This window comes from Anser cygnoides, chromosome 5 (genome assembly GCF_040182565.1).
Source record: "Anser cygnoides isolate HZ-2024a breed goose chromosome 5, Taihu_goose_T2T_genome, whole genome shotgun sequence".
NCBI lineage: Eukaryota > Metazoa > Chordata > Aves > Anseriformes > Anatidae > Anser > Anser cygnoides.
The window spans coordinates 56036917-56056738 of NC_089877.1; the positions used below are offsets into that span (position 1 = coordinate 56036917).

Below are 19822 nucleotides of genomic sequence, written 5' to 3' on the forward strand. Positions count from 1 at the left end.
AGAAGATGCTCCATGTTGAGGTGGGGGACAGCATGGACTTTCTGGATCATCTGCAGTGACTCCCCACAGCCACCCCCCAGCTATGGCAGCATACACGTTTTCCCAGAGCAACAGGCTCACCACACCTCCATGGCCAGGGATGTGGGCTCCTATGAAATCAGGAAGAAAAACCAGGAAAGCAGATGTCTCTTCTGCAAGCAGCAGATACAGGCGGGGTGTGGAAGGAGGTCCACGTCTCCCATTCATAGAATCATAGAATGGTTTGGGTTGGAAGGGACCTGAAAGATCATCTGATTACACCCCCCTGCCATGGGCAGGGACACCTCCCACCAGCCCAGGTTGCCCAAAGCCCCGTCCAGCCTGGCCTTGAACACCTCCAGGGATGGGGCATCCACAGCTTCTCTGGGCAGCCTGTGCCTTCACCCTCTGAGTGAAGAATTCCTTCCTTATATCTAATCTAAACCTACCCTGTCCCTGCAGGGACTTGCCCCACCACACCGAAGGATCTCAGGAGTTGGTGTCCCGGGCAGGAGGCACTTTGCCGTGCGCGTGATGCAGGTCCCGATGTGCCCAGCTGTGCGCTCCCCTGAGCACCTCATCCTGCCAGCCCACCCAGGGCGATGCCCTGCTGCGGGAGCAGGGATTTCGGAGTAACCTGCCTGCTCCATTCCTAACGCTGAGCTGGGGACCAGCCACGACACATTTACAGCCCCGGTGCCCCGTTCCGTCGGGGTGCGACGTTACACGGTCCCGACATGGGACAGGTGCCATCACCACCGACCGCCTTTCCTGGCCGGCCGGCCGGCTCCCCCGGCGGGGACTTCTTCCCCAGCCGAGGGGATTTCTCGTTTCCCTTTGGCCCGAGCCCGCTTGGGGAGCGGAGGCTGCGGGCGGAGTTTCCCCGGCTCGGGGCTCCCTGCGAGGCCGGGTCTCCGCCTCCGCGCCCTCCCCTTATAGCCGGGCTGCCCCGGGGCTCCGCAGCCAGCGCCACCGCCGCCCTCGTCGTCCTCGCCGTGGTGCCCGGGAGCCGCAGCAGAGTAAGTCCTCGGGGCCCCCCGTGCCTCCTTCCCCCGCGGGGCCGCCCCCGCTCCCCCCCTCCTGCCTCGCTCCGTGCGGGGTTGGCGGGCGCGCGGGCTCTGGTTTGTGCCTGGGGCAGGGGGAGAGGTGAGTGGAAGGTGCTGAAGGGGGGGGGGTTCCTCGACGAGGTTACAGGTTTCGGCCCCATCTCGTGATGGCCAGAACGGGGATAAAGTCACGCCGCTGTCCCAGCGAGGGCGGCAGCTCCAGATGCATCCCGGGGCTGGGGAGCGCAGGACTGCGTGTCTGGTGATTGCGTCCTGACAGCTGGGTCCGATTTCTGTTGCTCATCTCCAGACTTCAGGAGGTGAACGCAGGCAGCGAGCAGTGACTCCTTTTAACCTCCTCTCCCCAAAATCCAGACATGGATCTTGGGCACCAAAGCATCCTCAACCCCGATCAGGCACCAGGCTCCATATTCAGCGAGGGACTTCCCACCCCTCCTGCGTTCCTTTCTTTTTAGAAGGATGTGGTTTCCTCCCATATCACAGGAAAACGATTGGATTATGATTTATTCGCCCCAACCACACTGGAAAAAAATCCTTTTTGGTGTCTGGACTGTGTTTGGTCGCAGGCAGCCCTCATGCCCTGCTCCCTGCTGGGGTGATGTGCCAAGTTGGCACACTTCTGCATGGCTGTGCTCGCAGCTTTGGGACTAGAAGTGCAAGTGAGGGAAGTGCCAGTGCCCTTAGGACCCACCTTTCCCCTGGGCACTGAAGAGCCAGCCTGAAATTCCCTTTTTTCCTTGGGCAGCCGCCCCACATCACTGCCCCAGCCCCGAGGTGAAGGCTGGGTTCAACCTCAGGGCTAGGATTCTCGGCGCACTTAGTGTAGGACTTCCTCTGGCTGCTGCGAAGTGAGGACGAGGCTTTCTGTGACTGGAGCATGTGGCTGAACTAGAAGGCATGGTCCCTTGCCATCACACCCAAGTTCAGAGCCAAAAACATGAAGAAACAGTTGTTCTCCAAAGTATCCAACTGCCTGCCCCAGCCAAGGGACTTTGGGGTTTGCCACTTCTGATGCAGGGAATGAAACAGGCAGAGCCCTTTGGAGAAACTGGGTTTGAGTTTTGCTGATGCTTCAGTGGCTCTTTCTGTAAAAAGAGGTCTGGAAAGCCAAAGAGTTTGAAAATGATGGTAACAGGGGGTGTTCCAGGAGCTTTCGGTCTGGCCCTGGAGACTTTGTGTGTCCTCTTGGTCTGTTTATCTCTACCAGCAAACCTGGCAAGATCCAAGCGTGGGTGCAGGATTTGGCTTCAGGAATAGCAATATGAAAACAAAATCCTGGACAGCAGCAGCTGGTTTGTCTTTCAGCCGCAGCAGTTTAAAATTATACTGCTGGCATTTGAAGTGAGAAGTAAAAGGAGCAGATTACACTTTCTGGAACCCAAACCCTCCTTTAGAAGTGCCTGAGTAGCTCCGTGTGGCTCTCCCTGTGCTGCTCCCAGGACAGGCGATGGTTTAAAGGCAGTTTAAGGCACCTCACGCCAGGTTTGATGCCCTGCAACCCTCTGTCTGGTCTGCCACTGCTGTACCTCTAGTTTCCTGGGTCCCTTGTCACCCCCAGCTCCCCGGGGACATTGGTGTCCTGGCTCACCTACAGGTGGTGATTTCCCAGGCAAAACCAAGTGGAAGCCCCCAGCTTCACAGTGTCTCTGTTCAGTATCAATACAGCCAACAAAAATGGGTAGAAAAAAAATTGCTATGAAGTCCTCCCAGTTTGCAAAGACTGGGGCTGGCGACTCAGTAGACTCTTTGCTTTGATTTTTTGGCAGCTTGTTTAGGTGTCACTGCACAGTCTGAGTACACCCCAGCAGCCACCCAGCTGCCACACTGCAAGGGAAGGTCTGGTCTGCTGCGACTTTCTTGTGTAGGCAGCAGCGATCCCACTTCCAGGGGGAGCAGGGGAGGGAAGGATCGGCTGATGGAAACACAGAACAAACTCTGCTAAATAACTTTGGAGAGGCTGCGGGAGAGTGGGGCTTTCCACTGAAACCAGACATAAATCCCTCTGACCGAGAACGTCAGCAGACAGGAAAGGACTAAAAATCCAAACAGATGCCTGTTCATATGGCAGCAGCTCAGGAAAAAAGCAGTTGAGAAAGAGATCAGCAAAGATTTTGGAATGGCGTTAATTAGCAGATCTCTGCTGGCCTGCCGTGAGCCGCCCCTCGCCAGTGAACTCATCCAAAGTGCAGGGCTTCTGCAGAGGCTGTTTAGTTTGAGGATGGAAATGAGAAAATGGGAACCCGTTGTGCCCAGAGTCCAGATTTTGTCCTTGTGCTTCGTAGCACTGCTCCGGGTGCTGCCTTGGCACCTGCTCATCTCGCTGGCCCTTGCTGCCCACCCTTGACCTGGGGTAGCACAGGATGCTGCGCAGGCTGTGCTGATCTTCTGGTTAGGAATTGTAAAGCTGAATACGCTGTGTCAGAGATAATTGGTGCTGGAAACTCTCCTGCCTCAAACCATAGTGCTACAGAACAATAATGATGATGATGATGATAAAATCTATTAATAGTAAATTAACAGTAATGACGAGTTGGGATCTATGTAGAGACAGGATCTTAAACCATTAAATTTCCCAAGACACAATTATGAGCATTGTGCCTAGAAAATGATTCAGCACTTCCCAAAGTACTAGCTGCTGAAATGATTAGGAGACGGCTGCGGTTTTGCCAGGCTTTGGTTTGCGAGCAGAATGTAAGGGTGCAAGAGCAGCCTCGGCCACCTGAGCCACGGCCGAGCCCACGGTGTGGTCTGCTGTGGTGGCCCAGGGAGGATGCTGCTGGAGGGGTGCAAGGAGCAACAGATAGAAGGATGTGTAAAACAGCAGCAGCAGCAAACTGATAAACTCTCGACGAGCACTCGAGATGGACAAATCTTAGTGCTATTGCATTTACAGCCTTCCTCAGATGCTTAGCTACTTCAGCATTCATTAGCCCAAGTGGAAAAAGCACACCCTGAGATGCAAATATTGCCAGCAGTTCTCTCGGTGCCAATGCGCAGCCCCTGGCTGAACACACTGGAGCTGTTTTATCTTTTTCCTAATTCGGCTGTGGGACTGGGAGCAGCAATGTGCCACCACGGCACGCACCGAGCCACCCGCCTCGCTCCGAGCATCACCACGTCCCCGTGCCCAGCCCCTGCAGAGCCCTAATGGGACAAAGTTCTGCTGGCCATTAAAAACCAAGCTCTTAACAAGCTTGATCCTTCCTCCCAAAGACTCTTTTATGTGTACTCTCATTTATGTGGTTTTCTAAGACAAATGGCATTCCTCTTTGTATCCAAGAAGCAGCAAAACCATCCTGAAATCCATCTTTATGATCATCATTCATCAAAACAAAAGGCAGAAGTGACTGCTCCCTGAATGTCACCTTCTGCTATACGAAAGGGAGAGGTACTTCATTTGTTTAGAAAAACAAAAAGTGCTTTGTCCGGAATAATAAGGGCTCAGTTGATTTTTGTGCTTGCACAAACAGGAAGGAAGGAATTTGGCAGGATGAATCTAAACACAGCGTGGTATTGGGAAACGCAGGCTAGGAAAATAGCCTTACAAGAATTAGAAAAGTCCCAAACACTTAAATAGAATCCCTGTGACCGTGAGAGAATTTTAAGATCACCCCATTGTGGCCTTAAAACTGAAGTCACTTTTTTTCCCCATATTTACATCCCAATTCCTCTGCCATTACTCAGTAAGTGTAAGCCAAAATTTGCCTGACGTTTCTTCATGCAGAATTGCTCTGGTTTCTCAGAAAGCCACTTAGAAAAAGCGTTGTTGGAATGTGGGCTGGAGACTCTCAGTCACTGTATTTATTCATAATCAATGCTAATAATAATAAATCTTGTTATAATTTAACCGTGATGTAAACAAATCTAGAGCAGCATACTAAATGTTAGAGGTAAAAAAAGCAATGAAATATAAGTATTTAGAAGACACTGTTACAATAACAGATGCATCTGTCGCTAAATTATTTGCAGTGCAGGAGCACCCAGGATCTTGGTGCTGGAGCAGGACTGTGGCAGGAGAGCGTGCTTACACCAGGCTCAGCCACCCCGACCCTGTGTCACGTTCCTCTTCCCCCTCAGCTGGGAGAGGGCTGCTCTGGTCTTTCATTTCACTGGCACTAGCTTCATGTAACAGCTGTGGAAAAAGTCCAAACTCATTAGTCCCTAGTGTCAGAAACTGACCGCCACCACAATTTCTTTCCGCACAAGCCACGGCTCGTGCTGCACCTCCACGCTTCCACATAACAGATGGGACAGAATTGCTCCCAGGCGTCTGGAGAAACCCAACAAGTTGTGCTGAAGTTGCACCGTTTTGGGATGCTGTAGTCACCCCGAGAGCATTCTGAGTATGAGATCACACAGACAGAGAGCGGGTTTGAAGGGCCTGGATGCATCCCTGAGCTTGCATCTGTCGCTGTAGGGCTGGGGGCGGCAGGCGGAGTGTTGAAACCATACTTCTGGCTGGGATTTTGGGGCTTACAATAATAATCCTAGTTATGCTCATACCAGGAGGCATTACTTTACTTTCACCTTGCTGTTGTTCTTCCCATGTTTTTTCACATCCTGTGTTTTTTCATGACCCCGACACTTCTGAACTCTTGGACAGCTTCTCAGGGAAAAGGCTTCTCAGGAAAGCTAAGAATTTTCTTACTTACTTAAGTGGAAAAAGTGTTAAACCAGCAGAAGTTTGGCACAGGAGGACTAATTCCCCAGCAAAGGCAGCTGTGTACCACGCTTGGTAGGCTTCATCTCATTTTCATGCTGTACTTGCAAACTCCGTGTGCAAGTAGCTACATGGGGGCTTCCACAAACAGACCTGCAGCCAGATGAGCAGGGACCAGCACAAACAGGCCCTGAGAAAGGCTGAAATTGATCCCATTCCTTTATAAATGTAAGAGGGGGTTGAGTTGCTTCGAACAAGCACAAGACACGGGTCCCGTTCCACCACACAGAAAATCTTTTCTCTTGATGGGAATACATCTTGACATGGTAGTTTTTTATGCAAACTGTTATAATCTGACCAGTTCTTTCTGAAATTTGCAGGCTAGAAGGAAAATGATGAAAATGTTACCTTTTTTCCAAAGTGGTCCCATTGGAATACGCAATGGATCAGCAGGTTGCATCAAGGTAAATGGGCAGCTGGAAAACCCTGCAACATCAGTAGCTGAGCAAGTCCCTGCCTGTCCTGGACCCTCTGGAGACGAGATCTGGTCCAGGAACCAGGAGAAGATGAGTGAAAGGCCAGAGGCAGCCGGCAGAACTTCGCGGGCATCTTCCATCACGAGCACCGGGAGCTGCACCTCCGCTGGGGACAGTCTGGAGAAGGGGAAGAAAGGAATCAAGGGAATGTTTACAACTGCATTTAAGAAGATGATAAAGACCAGGACACCCAGCAGTAAGTGCTCACCCTGCCTCCCCACCACCAACCACCCTGTGAAATCTCTTTTTCCCCAGGACAGCAGCGAGCAGCTGCTGTGGGTCTTCCCGGGGTGGTATCTGAGCGTGCAAGTCCCCCAGGCCCAAGCTCCAGCCCTGCAGGGTGGTTAGAGAGTCAGGAAATACCTGCTCAGAGAAACCCAGGACAGCAAAGAACTTGGCACTTCCAACCTCACCTGCTAGCTCAGGTGATGTGTCACATTACCTGCTCCATAAACTGAGCCACCTGCACCTTAAAATGAGTCATTGAAGTCAATGTTTTAGTCCTACCTCCTTTACTGGAGGGGTTCTTCCAAAGTCTCACTGTTTTAGAGCAAATTACCTCATATCTAGGCAAACCTTTTCCATGTTAATTCATATCTATTTCTTCATGTGTCAGCTGTTTTCCATAACTGGTGGTTTTCCTTCTCAGCCTCGAACTCGTTCAGCTAAATGAGCATAGCTTACTGGAAACAGGCCCTTCATAGCTTTGGTCTTAGCTCTGCACTGCCCCATTTCCAATTTCTTTTGAAATAAATCATTCAGAATTGCAGAAAATGCTCCAGCTGACCAATGCTTGGTACAACACATTCCCATTTTTCCATCCTTTATGGAAAATCCTCACCAGATACATCCTGGGATCGGGTCTGACATTTCACCATTATCTCATAGCAGCAATTTACTTAAATTCTTCAGGCAACTCTCTTCCTCCTCCATTTCAAGCTGATGCACATGCAGCTTGCAGCAGAAAATCCTATTTGTTGCTAAGTAACTTTTGTTCTATTAGATTTGTATCTTAAACCTTGTGCTATTAAGCTTCAGCCCATTCACTGCTGAAGTTATCCCGTTGTTCCTGTATCATGCACCAAGCCCTCAGTTTCAGTAATGTCTCTGACCTTTGTGCAATCAGCAGATGTCAGTAGGGCACTCCCAGCTTTTGTGCTCTAATTGAAATGAGATTCATGAATAATGTAAGCTTTCTCCACCCAAAGTTTTTAATACAAACCTTACACACCTAACAGAACTTATTTTGGGATACAACTTCCTCAGTTTAATAATTTCCCAGATTGCACCACATCAAGTAAGTGGCTGTAGCTCAGATAGGATATCTCAATTGTGCTTATTTTGCCCACTAAATATGTCATCCAAAAAATTTCACAGGTCAGATCGTGCCAGCCTATTTCTGGAAAACCCACGTGGTATTTCCTCTAGCACTTCTTATTTAGCTACGTCTTTCCATCTACATTTTTTCTAAAGCCATGCTCCTTACTTAAAGTCATATTGATTAAGGGGAGGAACTGGGTGGATGTCAGGAATATAACTAAAGAAGATAAGGCTAATTTTTAATCTGTGCTCACAACTGCAACATTACACTGCAGAGTTTGTCAGTGCTAACCAGCTATTTCTCCACTTATAACCCAACAAAACAGACTTCTGTGGCAAAATTGCACTTAGAAAACCCTAAGGAATTTGACTTTCCTTTCAGGATTAGACACCCATATGCCAGTCCTTGTAGCTGTTTTGCCCTGATTTCCTTGCTTTGGTCCCAGACCATAACAGTCCCTTGGTCTACACATCCAGTCCATGTGCTGACCAACCGTGTTGTGCAGAAAAGGAAAAAATGCAGGTAGCATCTCTAATGCCAGGTCGTGTTCCTTTGAGACTCTTCCTCTCCATCAGCTCCTCTCCAAGGAACAATTATATATTTACATATATACATCTTGTTCTCCCCATTTCTTATTCTTTCTTGGGAAACCTGTAAAATATCTTCAGGGCTATTAAAAAAACTCAAAAGACTCTCAGAGCCTTGCTTGGCAACCCAAGCAAAGGGATAACAAACACAAACAGATAAAAACAAACAAAAAAAACCCCACAATTCTAAATTTGGAAAAAATCATCGTTAGCACAGGAATTAGCATTATAACATTCAGTGGCAGAATAGAATAATCTGATCTTTAAATAAATAGATTTTCTCTGTGGTAAAGGAACCTAAGAGCTAGAATTATAGAAATAAAACTGTTTTAAAAATAGTGTTCCAGAGCCATCTTTTTGTACAAAGTAGAAATTTAATTTTTTGCCATTGGGTAAAGGAAGGGTGTTCTTTTTCCTTAGTCAAACAAATCATGGATCTCCTTGAAAAGCACAAGCTTTGTGATGCTGCCCTACTTCTGATTGCCCTGGAGAAGAGCATATCTAGCAAAAGCGAGGAGGGACTAAGCACCAGGCAACAAGACATCGAGTCCATCAGCGAAATCCTGAAACACAAAGTCTTCAGCATCTTGAAAGACTCTGTACTTCTAGCAAGAACAAACCCAGAACTGCTGCAGCAAGCAGTAGAGGTACTGAAAGAACAGGAGAAAGAAGATCGGAATTGCCTGTCGGAGAATTCGCCTGACCAAAATGTGCAATTTAGACCCAGAAAATGGAAAGAGCTTTGGATGGCTACAGTGAAGGAGTCAGTAGAGACTCGAATGAAAGACACAAGTCATACTCCCAGAACTGAGAACCTCTCTTCAGTTGGCCAAAACCTCCTGCACATGGGGAAGACGATGAAAGAAGATTTGACAGTAGTTGCAAAATGCATTAGACAGCTTTATCCCCCTGAGTTTAATGTGTTCGGTACATATGCAGAACTCTATCACCACCATTTTGCCTCCGAGGCAAAGAAAGCTGCTGAGTCCCAGCTGGAAGACAAGGATGTCTACCTTCTCCTCTCATGGGTGCACAACATTTACCCAAAGTAAGTGACGCTTTTGCTTTTACACGTGTTTAGTACTGGAGACCACCAGGCTCCCTGGCTGCCAAACCAGAGATTTGCTGGATATATGTATTGTTGTCACTATGACTGCAGTCTGATCCATGGCTAGGTTTTGGTGTTGCTAGCATTGTGCTGATTTACACCACCTGGCCAGGACAGCCTGAAGGCAATTCCACAGGGCTGCTGGTCTGTAACCAGTCTCATTATGCCCCACAGGCCTCTAGGCAACACGTCTACACAGATATTTAGGACTTCACTTGAGGCATAAACTGGGCAGGCCCGTTGCCCTGTTCTCTACTCCAGTTGCAGGCTTGAACTAATTCTTGGAAAATTTGGGAACTCCAGCCTTCTGGCCTGCTGGAGCAGAGGGCAGCCAGTAAATGGAACAGCCTGGGATGCAATTATCCTGGGCATGGGGGGTGTTGCCTAGGCATTGCCCACAGTCTGTGATCTCCTCTGAGTTAGGAGACCAAAGGGTGAACCCCTGTGAGAGCACATCATGAGCCAAGGGTCACTCTTCAGCCTCACAAGCCCTGTATGTTATAAAACTGAAAATATTCCCTCTTGTGGCTTATTGTACTGGGTAGGGAATTGAGGGTTCTCATTTCTTAGGTGAAAAACAGGAAATTTTCAAGCAGTGTTTCTTCTGCTAGACTAAAACTATTCCACCTTCACCTCTTTTCTTGGTTCTCCTCTTGACGGAATATAATGAGTCACTGTTGATCCTGGAAGCTTTCCACAGCTGCTGCTGTGCTCTAGGTCAGGACATGCAGCCTGAACTACTGCATGTTTGGAAATCAGCAGCTGTGAGGAGCAGGACCCAGCAAAAGCAGTGCAGCCGGGCGGTGGGGATGGTGCTGGCCAGGGCAGCAGCCGCTTGGCAGGGTGTTCTCTTCATGAGCAGGAGCACAGGGAACAGGGAGAAAAAGGGAAGGGCCTGGCTGCATAAAAAACAGGTCTGAGGTTCCAGCATCATATCGTAAGCAGCCCTCGTGTGGGAAGCACAGCAACATACTCACGTGGAGTTGGGCCTAACGCTAATGTGGGAACCAGGCGATGCTCACCGTCGAGCTCTGCAGCAGGCCCCCAGGCTGGCAGGTCCCTGCCGGGTGGCTCCGTGCCACCGTGTCCCTCCGGAGCTGCTCAGCATCACCTGGCTCAGCCGGTACGTGGCAGGGAAATAACAGGAGGCATTGAACATCCTGCTCCGCTCCCACAAACCAGCCATGAAACACCAGCTCTTCGTCAGATCGCCTTGCTGTATCGATGGCAAGAGGCCGTATGCCAGGGCTAGTCCCTCCTGCAGCTTTGGGACCCCATCCCCATCAGCGCAGCGGCCTGCACTAAGGGTTGTGCACATCTACATCTGGTTTCCGACTGATGGCCTCAAGGAGTGTTAGTGATTTGCATCAACAGCTGTCTTGAATTACACTGACCTTGCAAAATGTGATTGTTTGGCTTTTTCATTCCAGAGATATGAGGAAAGATCCTGTTTTAGCAGAGGAGCTGGAAAAAGTTAAGCTTGGAAGCCTTTTGCCATCAAGCCTGAGCAAAGAGCTTGAAAGGAAATACCTTGAGAGTGAAGAGGTGAGAATCTGCTCAGTCCGTCCTCAGCCCTGTACCGCTCCAGCATGACTCCTTGGAGGAGCCCTGACTTGTCCTGAATGCTCCCTTCCCAGCCATCCATGTAAGCCACACATCCTTCAAGAGAGACACAAAAGCAGGAAAGCTTTTTTCGCTCCTTGTAGGACAGGTGGGCCTGCTGCTGGTTGGGACATGCAGAGCAAACTTCCTGCTGCCTTCTGGTTAGCCCAGCCCTCTGCCCTGGGAGCCAGCACAAAATTACCACTCTGCTCTTGCAAAACTGGTGTAAGGAAGGTGGGAAAAAGTCCAACTACAGATCTTAACGGGTAACTTTCCAGTTGCGTGTTAAATCCCCAGAAGGAGGAGCTTATGCTCCCACTCGCAGGTGATGCTTTCAGCCTTAGTCTGGTCCCTGCAGCAGTGCCAGACCTTGGGTGAGCACAAAGCACACAGGTCTGGTCTTGAAAAGCCTGCCTCTTTGACGGAGAACCATGTGATCTGCGGGAAATTACAGTTGCTCTGATTTTTGGATGACTCTTGCCTTAACAGACACAAGCAGCAACTTTCACAGCCCTCCCATAGCTCAGTGCTTTTGGCACTTTGGGCTGGAGTTCCTGGAAAATGAGTAGATAAGTTCCAGGTTTAGCTGCAGTCCGTGATGGCTTGCAGATGGGCCGTGAGGTGCACGAAGAGGGCAGAGAGCAGAGACGTACGCCAGCCCCTGTGCCGACCATCTCAAACGCCTTGCTGCACAGCGCGCACCGAGGGGGGTCGGGGCAGGGAAAAGCTGGGAACGTCCTGATTCACGCCAGAGCTCATAAGACGTCAGAAGTGCTTATGACAAAGGATTGCAAAACGGCCCTAGCGCGGGTGGTACTGAGTGTTACACGCCAACAACACGTGGCTCAGGGACTCGGGGCTCCAGCGTGTGGAGGTGCCTGTGACCTCCCTACACCCCGCTACCGTCCCCCCGCCCCAGACGTCACTGCTGGCGTATCGAGGTGGTGGGTCCTGATCTTGGCGCCTCCAGTTCCTTCCCTGGAATATTCCACTCCCTACTGAATAGGTGGATGCTGTGAGGGAGTTGTCCTTGCTGCTGTGAAGTGGTGTGTGAGGTGTCTCGTAACAAAGAGCCTTTATTTCTCAGCCAGGGAAGAGGACAAAGTCTGCCGAGCCAGACAAAGGCTAGGTGGGTGAGGAGAGCTGCACCAGCGGAAGGCAGCAGACGTTACAGACGCTTTGTGGTGAATGCTGTTGCTCTTTGTTTCCTACAGGCGACCATCAAAAATTCGCTGAACAAATGTTTAGAAAAGGAAATCGAAAGATGGAAAGAAGACAAAGAGCCAGAGAAACTAAATGGGCATTTTCAGAGTGAACTACTAGCAATATTTGTAATCCAGGTACTGCAGATACATGTTTAAAAATAAACAATAGCATCCTTCATATATTTAAGACTTGAGACCAGCTATAGTTAGTTCAGGAAGCCAAAAGGCCAAGTCCCATGTGTAGGGCTGTAGCAGAAGCGGGTGGCACAAGGGAGCCAAAACCCATGCTCTGGTGTGGTCGTGGTCCAGCAGGTGCTGAGGACAATCCTGCTCACATTCAGCAAAAAAAGGGGAAAAAAAAAAGGCAAGAAAAAAAGTCTTTTCCCACTTTCTCAGCAACTTTATAGGCTTGCTGTGTCTATAATGCTCCTTTCTTCTCCACCTCATCTGAAAGTGGAGAGGTGGCCACTTTATTCTTTTGACCGAACAAAAATCAAAAGAACACAAAGAAGGAGTTGCTGGCTTTTTAACCAGAGAACCTGGCCTTTTTGGATCAAGCAGCGCTTAAAACCAGGTTTTTTTTTGCTTTTTTTTTTTTTTCTTTTTACTAGAGCATCTATAATGGCCATAAGCGAGCCAAGGAGATCAGCGCGGCGCTGGGTGACGAGCTGTCGCTTCGCCTGTCGAGGGAGCTGGCTGCCCTCCTGAGAAGGTGCGGTAAGGCTCTGGCGGGCAGCACATGCTTCCAGGGCAGCCTGCTGCAGCCACTCATCTGCCTCTCTTCCCATCTCCCCTCCAGCTACAAGGATGCTTTTGAAGACTTTAAGGAGAAAGGCAAGAAGCACAGACACTACAGGCCGATTCTGATTGCAAACATTAACAACTGCGGGAATTTCAGGTAAGGGTTCCTTCCTCTGCCAGCAGCGGGCAATAGGGTCTATAGTAAGGGTCTATAGTGAGACACGTCAGGTCTTCCCCAAAGAGGAAGGTCTGTCTGCCATCAGGGGAAGGCTTGGGGACCTCCAAACTTCTCCCCCTCTCTCTTTTGGGGACAAGTTCTGACCTTGACGATGTTTCCTTTCAGAGACTACGCAGAGAAAAACATGGCAGAAAAGGACGACAACAAAGACAGGATCCTGAGCACCCTCGGGGACATCGAGACCAGCGGCTATGACGTCCTGCTTCAGCAGCTGTTTGTCCAGCTGAAGGTACGGCACCAGCGGGTTGGTTTCACTGGGTGGGAAACAGCGACATGTCCCTGTGCCATCTGAATTTGTGACTCAGACACAGTGAAGTTCAGAAGGGCTCTGGGCCAGGTCACACCTCAGCGTCACTCCTGACTTGGGCTGCTGCCAGAAAACCCATCGTGACCTCTCCACGAGCGGGTCCTCGAGGCAAAGCACGCAGGCATGCCTGGGCGCAGGGAAACGAAAAGTGCTGACCACATCCGAGATAAGTGCTGCAGAGGGGGGAGTCTGAACCTGCACGTGTTTACACTGCAGGCGGTAGGAAGCAAGCACAAATGGTGACATGAACTGCAATTGCACAGCTTTTGGCTTCTCCATAAAGGTGTCCTGAAAAGCACTTTTGGTTTCTTTTCTCTTTTCTCTTTTCTCTTTTCTCTTTTCTCTTTTCTCTTTTCTCTTTTCTCTTTTCTCTTTTCTCTTTTCTCTTTTCTTTTTCTCTTTTCTCTTTTCTCTTTTCTCTCTTTTCTCTTTTCTCTTTTCTCTTTTCTCTTTTCTCTTTTCTCTTTTTCTTTTCTTTTTTCTCTCTTTTCTCTTTTCTCTTTTCTTTTTTCTCTCTTTTCTCTCTTTTCTCTCTCTTTTTTCTCTCTTTTCTCTTTTCTCTCTTTTTTCTCTCTTTTCTCTTTTCTCTCTTTTTTCTCTCTTTTCTCTTTTCTCTCTTTTTTCTCTCTTTTCTCTTTTCTCTCTTTTTTCTCTCTTTTCTCTTTTCTCTCTTTTTTCTCTCTTTTCTCTTTTCTCTCTTTCTTTTTCCCTTTTCTCTTTTCTCTCTTTTTTTTCCCTTTTCTCTTTTCTCTCTTTCTTTTTCCCTTTTTTCCTTTCCTTTCCTCTTCTGTTCTTTTCTGTTCTTTTTTCTGTTCTGTTCTGCTTTGTAAATTAAGCAAGTGTGGTGGAGGGGAAGGCACAACAGCCAGGAATGTCAGCCACAATCTCTCCTGCTTTTTGAAAGCTATCTGACAGAGCCTCTATTTTCATATTGATTTACTCTGGCCAACATGTGATTGAAAACATCTCATAACAATTCATCTTTCCTTCCCTGATGATGCCGTCATTCTCTCATCAGCCAAGATGTGATGGACAATACACTGAAAATATGGAAACAAAAAAAGCATCTTTGATGCAAGCCCCTCAAGCCCTCTGTCTCCTTCATCATGAGGAACCAAGAAGTGGGCACAGACCCAACAGAGCCCCTCCACCCCTCTCCCCATCGGTCATCTGTACACTTCCCTGAACAGGACCACACACCTCACTGTCACTATATAGGATGCTGTACATATAGGAATGCTAAATATATATGTGCATAGAAACTAAGCAGATTTTCCTTCTTTTTTTTCAGCCAATTTATAAGAAGTTTACAGAAAACAAGTGGGACTGCAGCAATAAAATTATGAATGAGATCATTAAAACCGCCAGCAACCACATTTCAGAGTTACGGACCCTGAAGGACCCTTTTTACAATGTAAGTCAAAGAGAACAAGCAGAGGGGTTCTGGGGTGCCGAGGCTGGGCTTCGCCTGTGATTCAAGCTGCCCTGACCTGCCATGATCTGGCAAGCTGCCACAGCATCAGCAGCACAGGGCTGATGGAGGAAGTGCCAGCTCTAGGGACCACCCAAAATATGGCTTTGGTCATGGGTGGGCTTTGTTTATCAGCCCTGCTGCGATGCGCGGTGTTGTCTCCTGGCTCCCTTGATCGCCCCGAGAACTGGAGGAGATGGGGCAGATCCCAAAGAAGTGAGAGCCACAACCACGTGCTCAGTGCTGCTGGAGTATATATGAAACATCACCATGTAAAAAAAATATTTTATTTCCTGCCTTTGTCTTTTTAGTAGTTTAAAAAAATTATGATGTTTTTTTTATTCGAGAGAGGAACAGGAGGAGCAGGGTGAATTCCTGTTTCTCTGTAGCACTGCTCTCTCTTCTCCAATGCACAGAGACCTTTTATAAGCATTGAACTCTTCCCAGAAGGAAGGAACACTTGGAAATTCCCACACCTCATTAGTTTAAGTACGAATGGATTCTCAGCATCTAGGATGTGGCGTTGCAGGCTGCGGGGAGGTTGGCAGCCAGCACGGCTCCTCGGGTGTGAGCAGCAGCAGGCACGTGGTGGGGCATGCTTGGTAGCACCTGAAATGTTTGTCCCCCATCCACATACATGGTTTGTTGTGTCCCCAAGAAAAAGACAGATGGCTGATGCCTCCTCTCCTTCCCAACAGGTCGTCGTTGAGAAGATCCATGTCCGCTTGGTGAGAGATTACATCGTGAGGCTGCTGAAGAGGAAGGTCAGCCTGAAAAGTGCAGCGCAACAGCAAAACCTGGCCCAGAGCATCTCCAAGAACGCTGCCGAACTGGAAGACTTCTGCACCAAAAATGTACGTGAGCACTCACTGCATCTGTGCCAGCACAGAGCACGGGCACGCTGAGAAACAGGAGCATGCCCTTCCTGCGGCCCCTTGTCAGCCTTTCCAGTGCAGCTTAGTGTTCTGGAAAGACCTGAGGCAGGGAGAGCTTTCCAAGTGCCAGCCTGCCCTTCCCAGATGGAGAACGCTGATTTCACCCTCCTTTGTACTGCAAGCAATGGTTTCCTTTTGAAGACTTATATCAACAGGGTCTAAAGATTGAGCTAAACACTGAGATTCTCTGGCTGCAGTACGGCTTGCGTGGAGTCTGATTTCCCTCACTCCCCTGCCATCGGGTGAGGCGGGGGCTGGCAGGGGGTCTGGTGCACAAGGGCTCCCACCGAGAGATGCTCAGGCTTTCACAGCCAAATTTCTGCATGGCTGAAACACCCTTCTGCGTCCTCTGGGGTCACCTCCCTCCTTTCACATCTCTGCATTTGCAGGGATTTGGGCAGTTCCTGGAGGAGTTAGAGGCAAGGCTGCTCACAGCTCACCGGGGGCACGGTGGGACGGTCTGGGCTGGGGTCTGCCATCAGCCACACACTGCTGACCGCTTCCCTCTCTGCAGGGGTCTCAAGCCACCTGGCTGAATTCGGCACTCCCCAAACTGGCTGAAATCATCCGGCTTCAGGATATAGGCGCTATTAAAATTGAAGTTGCAACGCTTGCCACGGCATACCCAGATATCCGGTAAGAGAAGCTGAAACAGATTTGCAGATGTGCACATGGAATTTTGATTGAGCCATGAAGCAGCCAAATGTTAGCGTGGGTGAGGCTGATGTTCCGCAGGTTGTATCGACCCCTATCAGATAAATAATCCAGGTAAATGGTGCCTGGTTAGCTGGATACATCTCCTTTCAACCTAGCCTGAACTGCATTTTCCCTAGATATCCCTTGCCCGAAATTACAAAAACCTTAACTTGCCCAGGGCAGAGTGGGTGGGAGGCTGCTGCCAGGTTGTGGCCACCCCAGTGCCATCAGACAAAAAAGTAATCTATTAAAAAAGGCCTATTTATATATTCCAAATTCTGGCGTGATTTTCTCCTTTACCTTGGAGATTTCCCAAACCTCCCTGGTGGTGCTGGGTCCCATGTAGGATCCAAGCTGCCATCATCCAGGGGGGCCCGACCGTGGGCTGGGGCTGCATCCTGGTGCAGAGCTGCAGAGATGACACCTGCCTGTTTCTCTTCCACAGCAGAAGGCACCTGGAAGCTTTCCTGTATATCAAGGCCAATTTATCACGTGGAGAACTCAGAAGCATCCTGGGCTACTTGGCAGACAGCACGGTGTCCACACCGCCCAGCAACCCGCTCTTCTCCAGCATAAACCTGTCCTAGGCAGGGACACCCCTCAGCACCCCGTGTGCCGACCTGTGGGCAAAGTCAGGCACTTCCCCTTGCAGCAGTGCTCTGCACGGCGCCGCCTTCTCCTACGGCAAGTACTTTGTCCTGGTCTGGTGCTCAGCGTCTCCATGGGAAACACCATCCACCATGCATGGCCATGGAAGGAAAAGTGCCCCCAAAAAAACCAGGGATGCTCCTCGCACCAGCCACGGACATTCTCTGAGGTCTCCTTGGTGTCACCACGTTCTCTGCCCAGACGCTGCCCTGGTGCTCTGACCTCTGCCTACCTCACCGGGCGCCGTGAAGGCCACGTCGCTGACTTCCCGTACTGAGCAGGCGCCTCCTATGTAGCTTCTTGTCTGCTAAAGAAAGGGAAGGAAATGAAATTTGAAGCTAAAATGCAGAGATGTTGGAAAAGCCCCAAGAGAGCACACTTCCCCCCAGTCTGTGATTCCTGATGTCCCACCATGCTGCAGCACCCCCAGAGGTTTGGGTTGGCCCCATGGAGCTGTGTTACCTGGCAGCATTGGGGTTTCCAAACCAGTCCCAGGAGCCCCAGCTGCCCCCACAGCAGCAGTCTGGCCCGGGCTTCGTTCACCTCCATGAGGTGGGAGCACCTGAACCCTCTGGCAGCCACCCAGTGGCCCCATCCAGCACATCTCCGCTGGGGTGGCACCCCCCTAACAGAGGCTTGGGATCAAACTGCATTGCAGTAGAACTTGTAGGCTGAGTCCCACCTTCTAGCAAGGCACTTCAGATATTGCTTTAGCCCTCCCTATGGAGGAAAGGACTTTTCCAGACCCTGTTAACATTGTGAGCTTTGAGTGGGTGGTGGATCTGGACTCAAATGCCATCAAAATGTCTTGAGGTCCCCATCTGCATCACCATGTGCTCGCTTGCTCTTTCCCCTCTTGCTGTAGGGTAGGTTAGATGTGCAAACACAAGTGTGTCTATTGTGAAACTACGCTCTGTTTTTACAGCCCGTTTTTTAGGGGGAAATGAATCACTTGCCAAAACAACGTGTGTTTCATTGAAGACCTTTCCCTTCTGTTTTTCTTTATTTCAACTTCTGTATCAGCCTGTAGAAAGTCAGTCTGGAAGGAAGACACATAATGACTGTGCAAACCATGCAATGTATTTATATGCATATACAGTATACCATTGGTGTATTTTTGCAACCAATTTTATTTTTTTCTCAGTTAGAGATATGCATTTGCAATGTTTATATTTAAACAGTATTCAAATACGCTAGGAGAGTGACTCACTTATTCTGTCTCTGGCTGTTGTTTACCGTGTTGCCTCATATAGAGCTACATACTCCTCCAAAGGGCCAGCTCTTCCACTGCTCCCAGTGAGCCTGCTGCTGCCAGGTCGGGAGGGCAGGGGCACCCTGTGTCTGTGGTGCCTGTTGGTCCCGTAGCCTGTCTCTCCTTACTCTCTGGAGCCAGGACTGCCATATGTGCTGCGTCTGTGGTAGCTGGTACAACAAGGTCCAAAACATCAGCCCTAAGGCGCTGCCACGGTCTCAACGTTGAATAATAAAACGATTTGTATTTGAGATGTGTCTTGTCCTTACTGCTTCCTCTATTTCTGTTTCTCCTCCTGTTGGCATGAGACTTTAGGAAAGACAGAGTTTGGCCCCAGCTGGCACTGCTGGCCCACGTCTGCTCTCTTAGCACTTGCTATTTATATATCATTTAAAACAGCACTTGGGTTTCAGTCTGCTGTCGGACCTTCTGTTGTGGTACACAACAATCTCAAAGTTTATTACACATTACTTAAACACCTATCCCAGCTATAACTTAAAGCCAATGCCAAAGTAACTTCTAACAGTGCTGAGCACTCATGACAACTGTCACCCATTGTGCAACATTTTCTTTCCCAATTAGTGAAAGGTCATGTTATTGCTATAAATAATTACATTTTGATTTAGAGAACTGTTGAGGGCCTAGAGAAACGCATCATACAAGTGATTACATTGGCCTTTAAAAAAAAAATTCAACTAAGTAAGTACTCAAAGGAAAATAGTAAACCTATTTATATATCATAATTAGGATGGGTAGGAGAAAAACGGTTTTCATACACATTTCATAAGCCATATGGAACCACGTTGTGCAATTCTCTTCATCCTGCTACAAAACCCTTAGCTTTCAGCTCTAATGAGCCCAGGAAGCCAATTTATTTACCTTCCTGTATGACTCGACATTTATAATGGCATTTATTCATATGCGGCATATTACACATAGCCAGGTACTTTCAGAGGGTTGCAGGAACGTCTTCCGATGACAGTGCTAGGTTAATACTGATAACTAGCACTCCTGTGAACTGAATAATGAAAATTATCTGTGGTCAGTGTGGCTGGATTTTATCATGCAGCCTCTGCTGATGTTGTTCTGCCCTTCTTTAGAGGCAGAGCAAATAGGCAGGACGAAACAAATAAAATCAGCTTTATGAAACAGCTACAACAGCTGGTTCCTCGGCAGAGTTGCTGCGGCAGTCCCAGCTCAGTGACTCGGTTGTTATCAGTGCCATGCAGGACAGCAGCGTGCAGCAGCTCCTGCAGCAGGCAGGGACACACACTGCCTCCTTGCTCCCTGCCCCTCCATCCCAGCAGGCACTTCCATCACCTGGCAGCAGGCTTGCAATTTGCAGCACTAAAGACCCAGGGATGCTCCCCACAGCATACCAAAGGGTGGGCCAAGTCATTGCTCCTCCTTTACATCTGCAGTATGCAAGG

The 19822-nt window shown here is 49.1% G+C and overlaps 1 protein-coding gene across 3 annotated transcripts; it reads left to right on the forward strand.

Moving 5' to 3' along the window:
- Positions 1 to 727: 727 nt before the first annotated feature.
- TNFAIP2 (TNF alpha induced protein 2) lies at positions 728 to 18643 on the forward strand. 3 transcript variants are annotated; one of them, XM_013198302.3, is made up of 12 exons: positions 728 to 1037; positions 6126 to 6477; positions 8610 to 9237; positions 10728 to 10842; positions 12114 to 12239; positions 12716 to 12816; positions 12904 to 13002; positions 13189 to 13312; positions 14682 to 14804; positions 15560 to 15715; positions 16311 to 16432; positions 16938 to 18643. In XM_013198302.3, the coding sequence occupies exons 1-12, from the start codon at positions 756 to 758 to the stop codon at positions 17077 to 17079; spliced, it is 2370 nt and encodes a 789-aa protein (XP_013053756.3). In that variant the 5' UTR covers positions 728 to 755; the 3' UTR covers positions 17080 to 18643. The 3 variants fall into 3 exon arrangements, with proteins under 3 accessions (XP_013053756.3, XP_066854491.1, XP_047925839.2); XM_066998390.1 differs by having other exon boundaries at positions 16941 to 18643; XM_048069882.2 differs by having other exon boundaries at positions 939 to 1037; positions 6167 to 6477.
- Positions 18644 to 19822: the final 1179 nt, after the last annotated feature.

Coding starts and splice junctions, on each gene's coding strand:
- TNFAIP2 (XM_013198302.3), top strand. CDS start 756: ATGGGACAGGTGCCATCACCACCGACCGCCTTTCCTGGCCGGCCGGCC. Junction 13,313..14,681: donor AGCTGTTTGTCCAGCTGAAG/GTACGGCACCAG, acceptor CTTTTTTTTCAG/CCAATTTATAAGAAGTTTAC. Junction 14,805..15,559: donor TGAAGGACCCTTTTTACAAT/GTAAGTCAAAGA, acceptor CCTTCCCAACAG/GTCGTCGTTGAGAAGATCCA.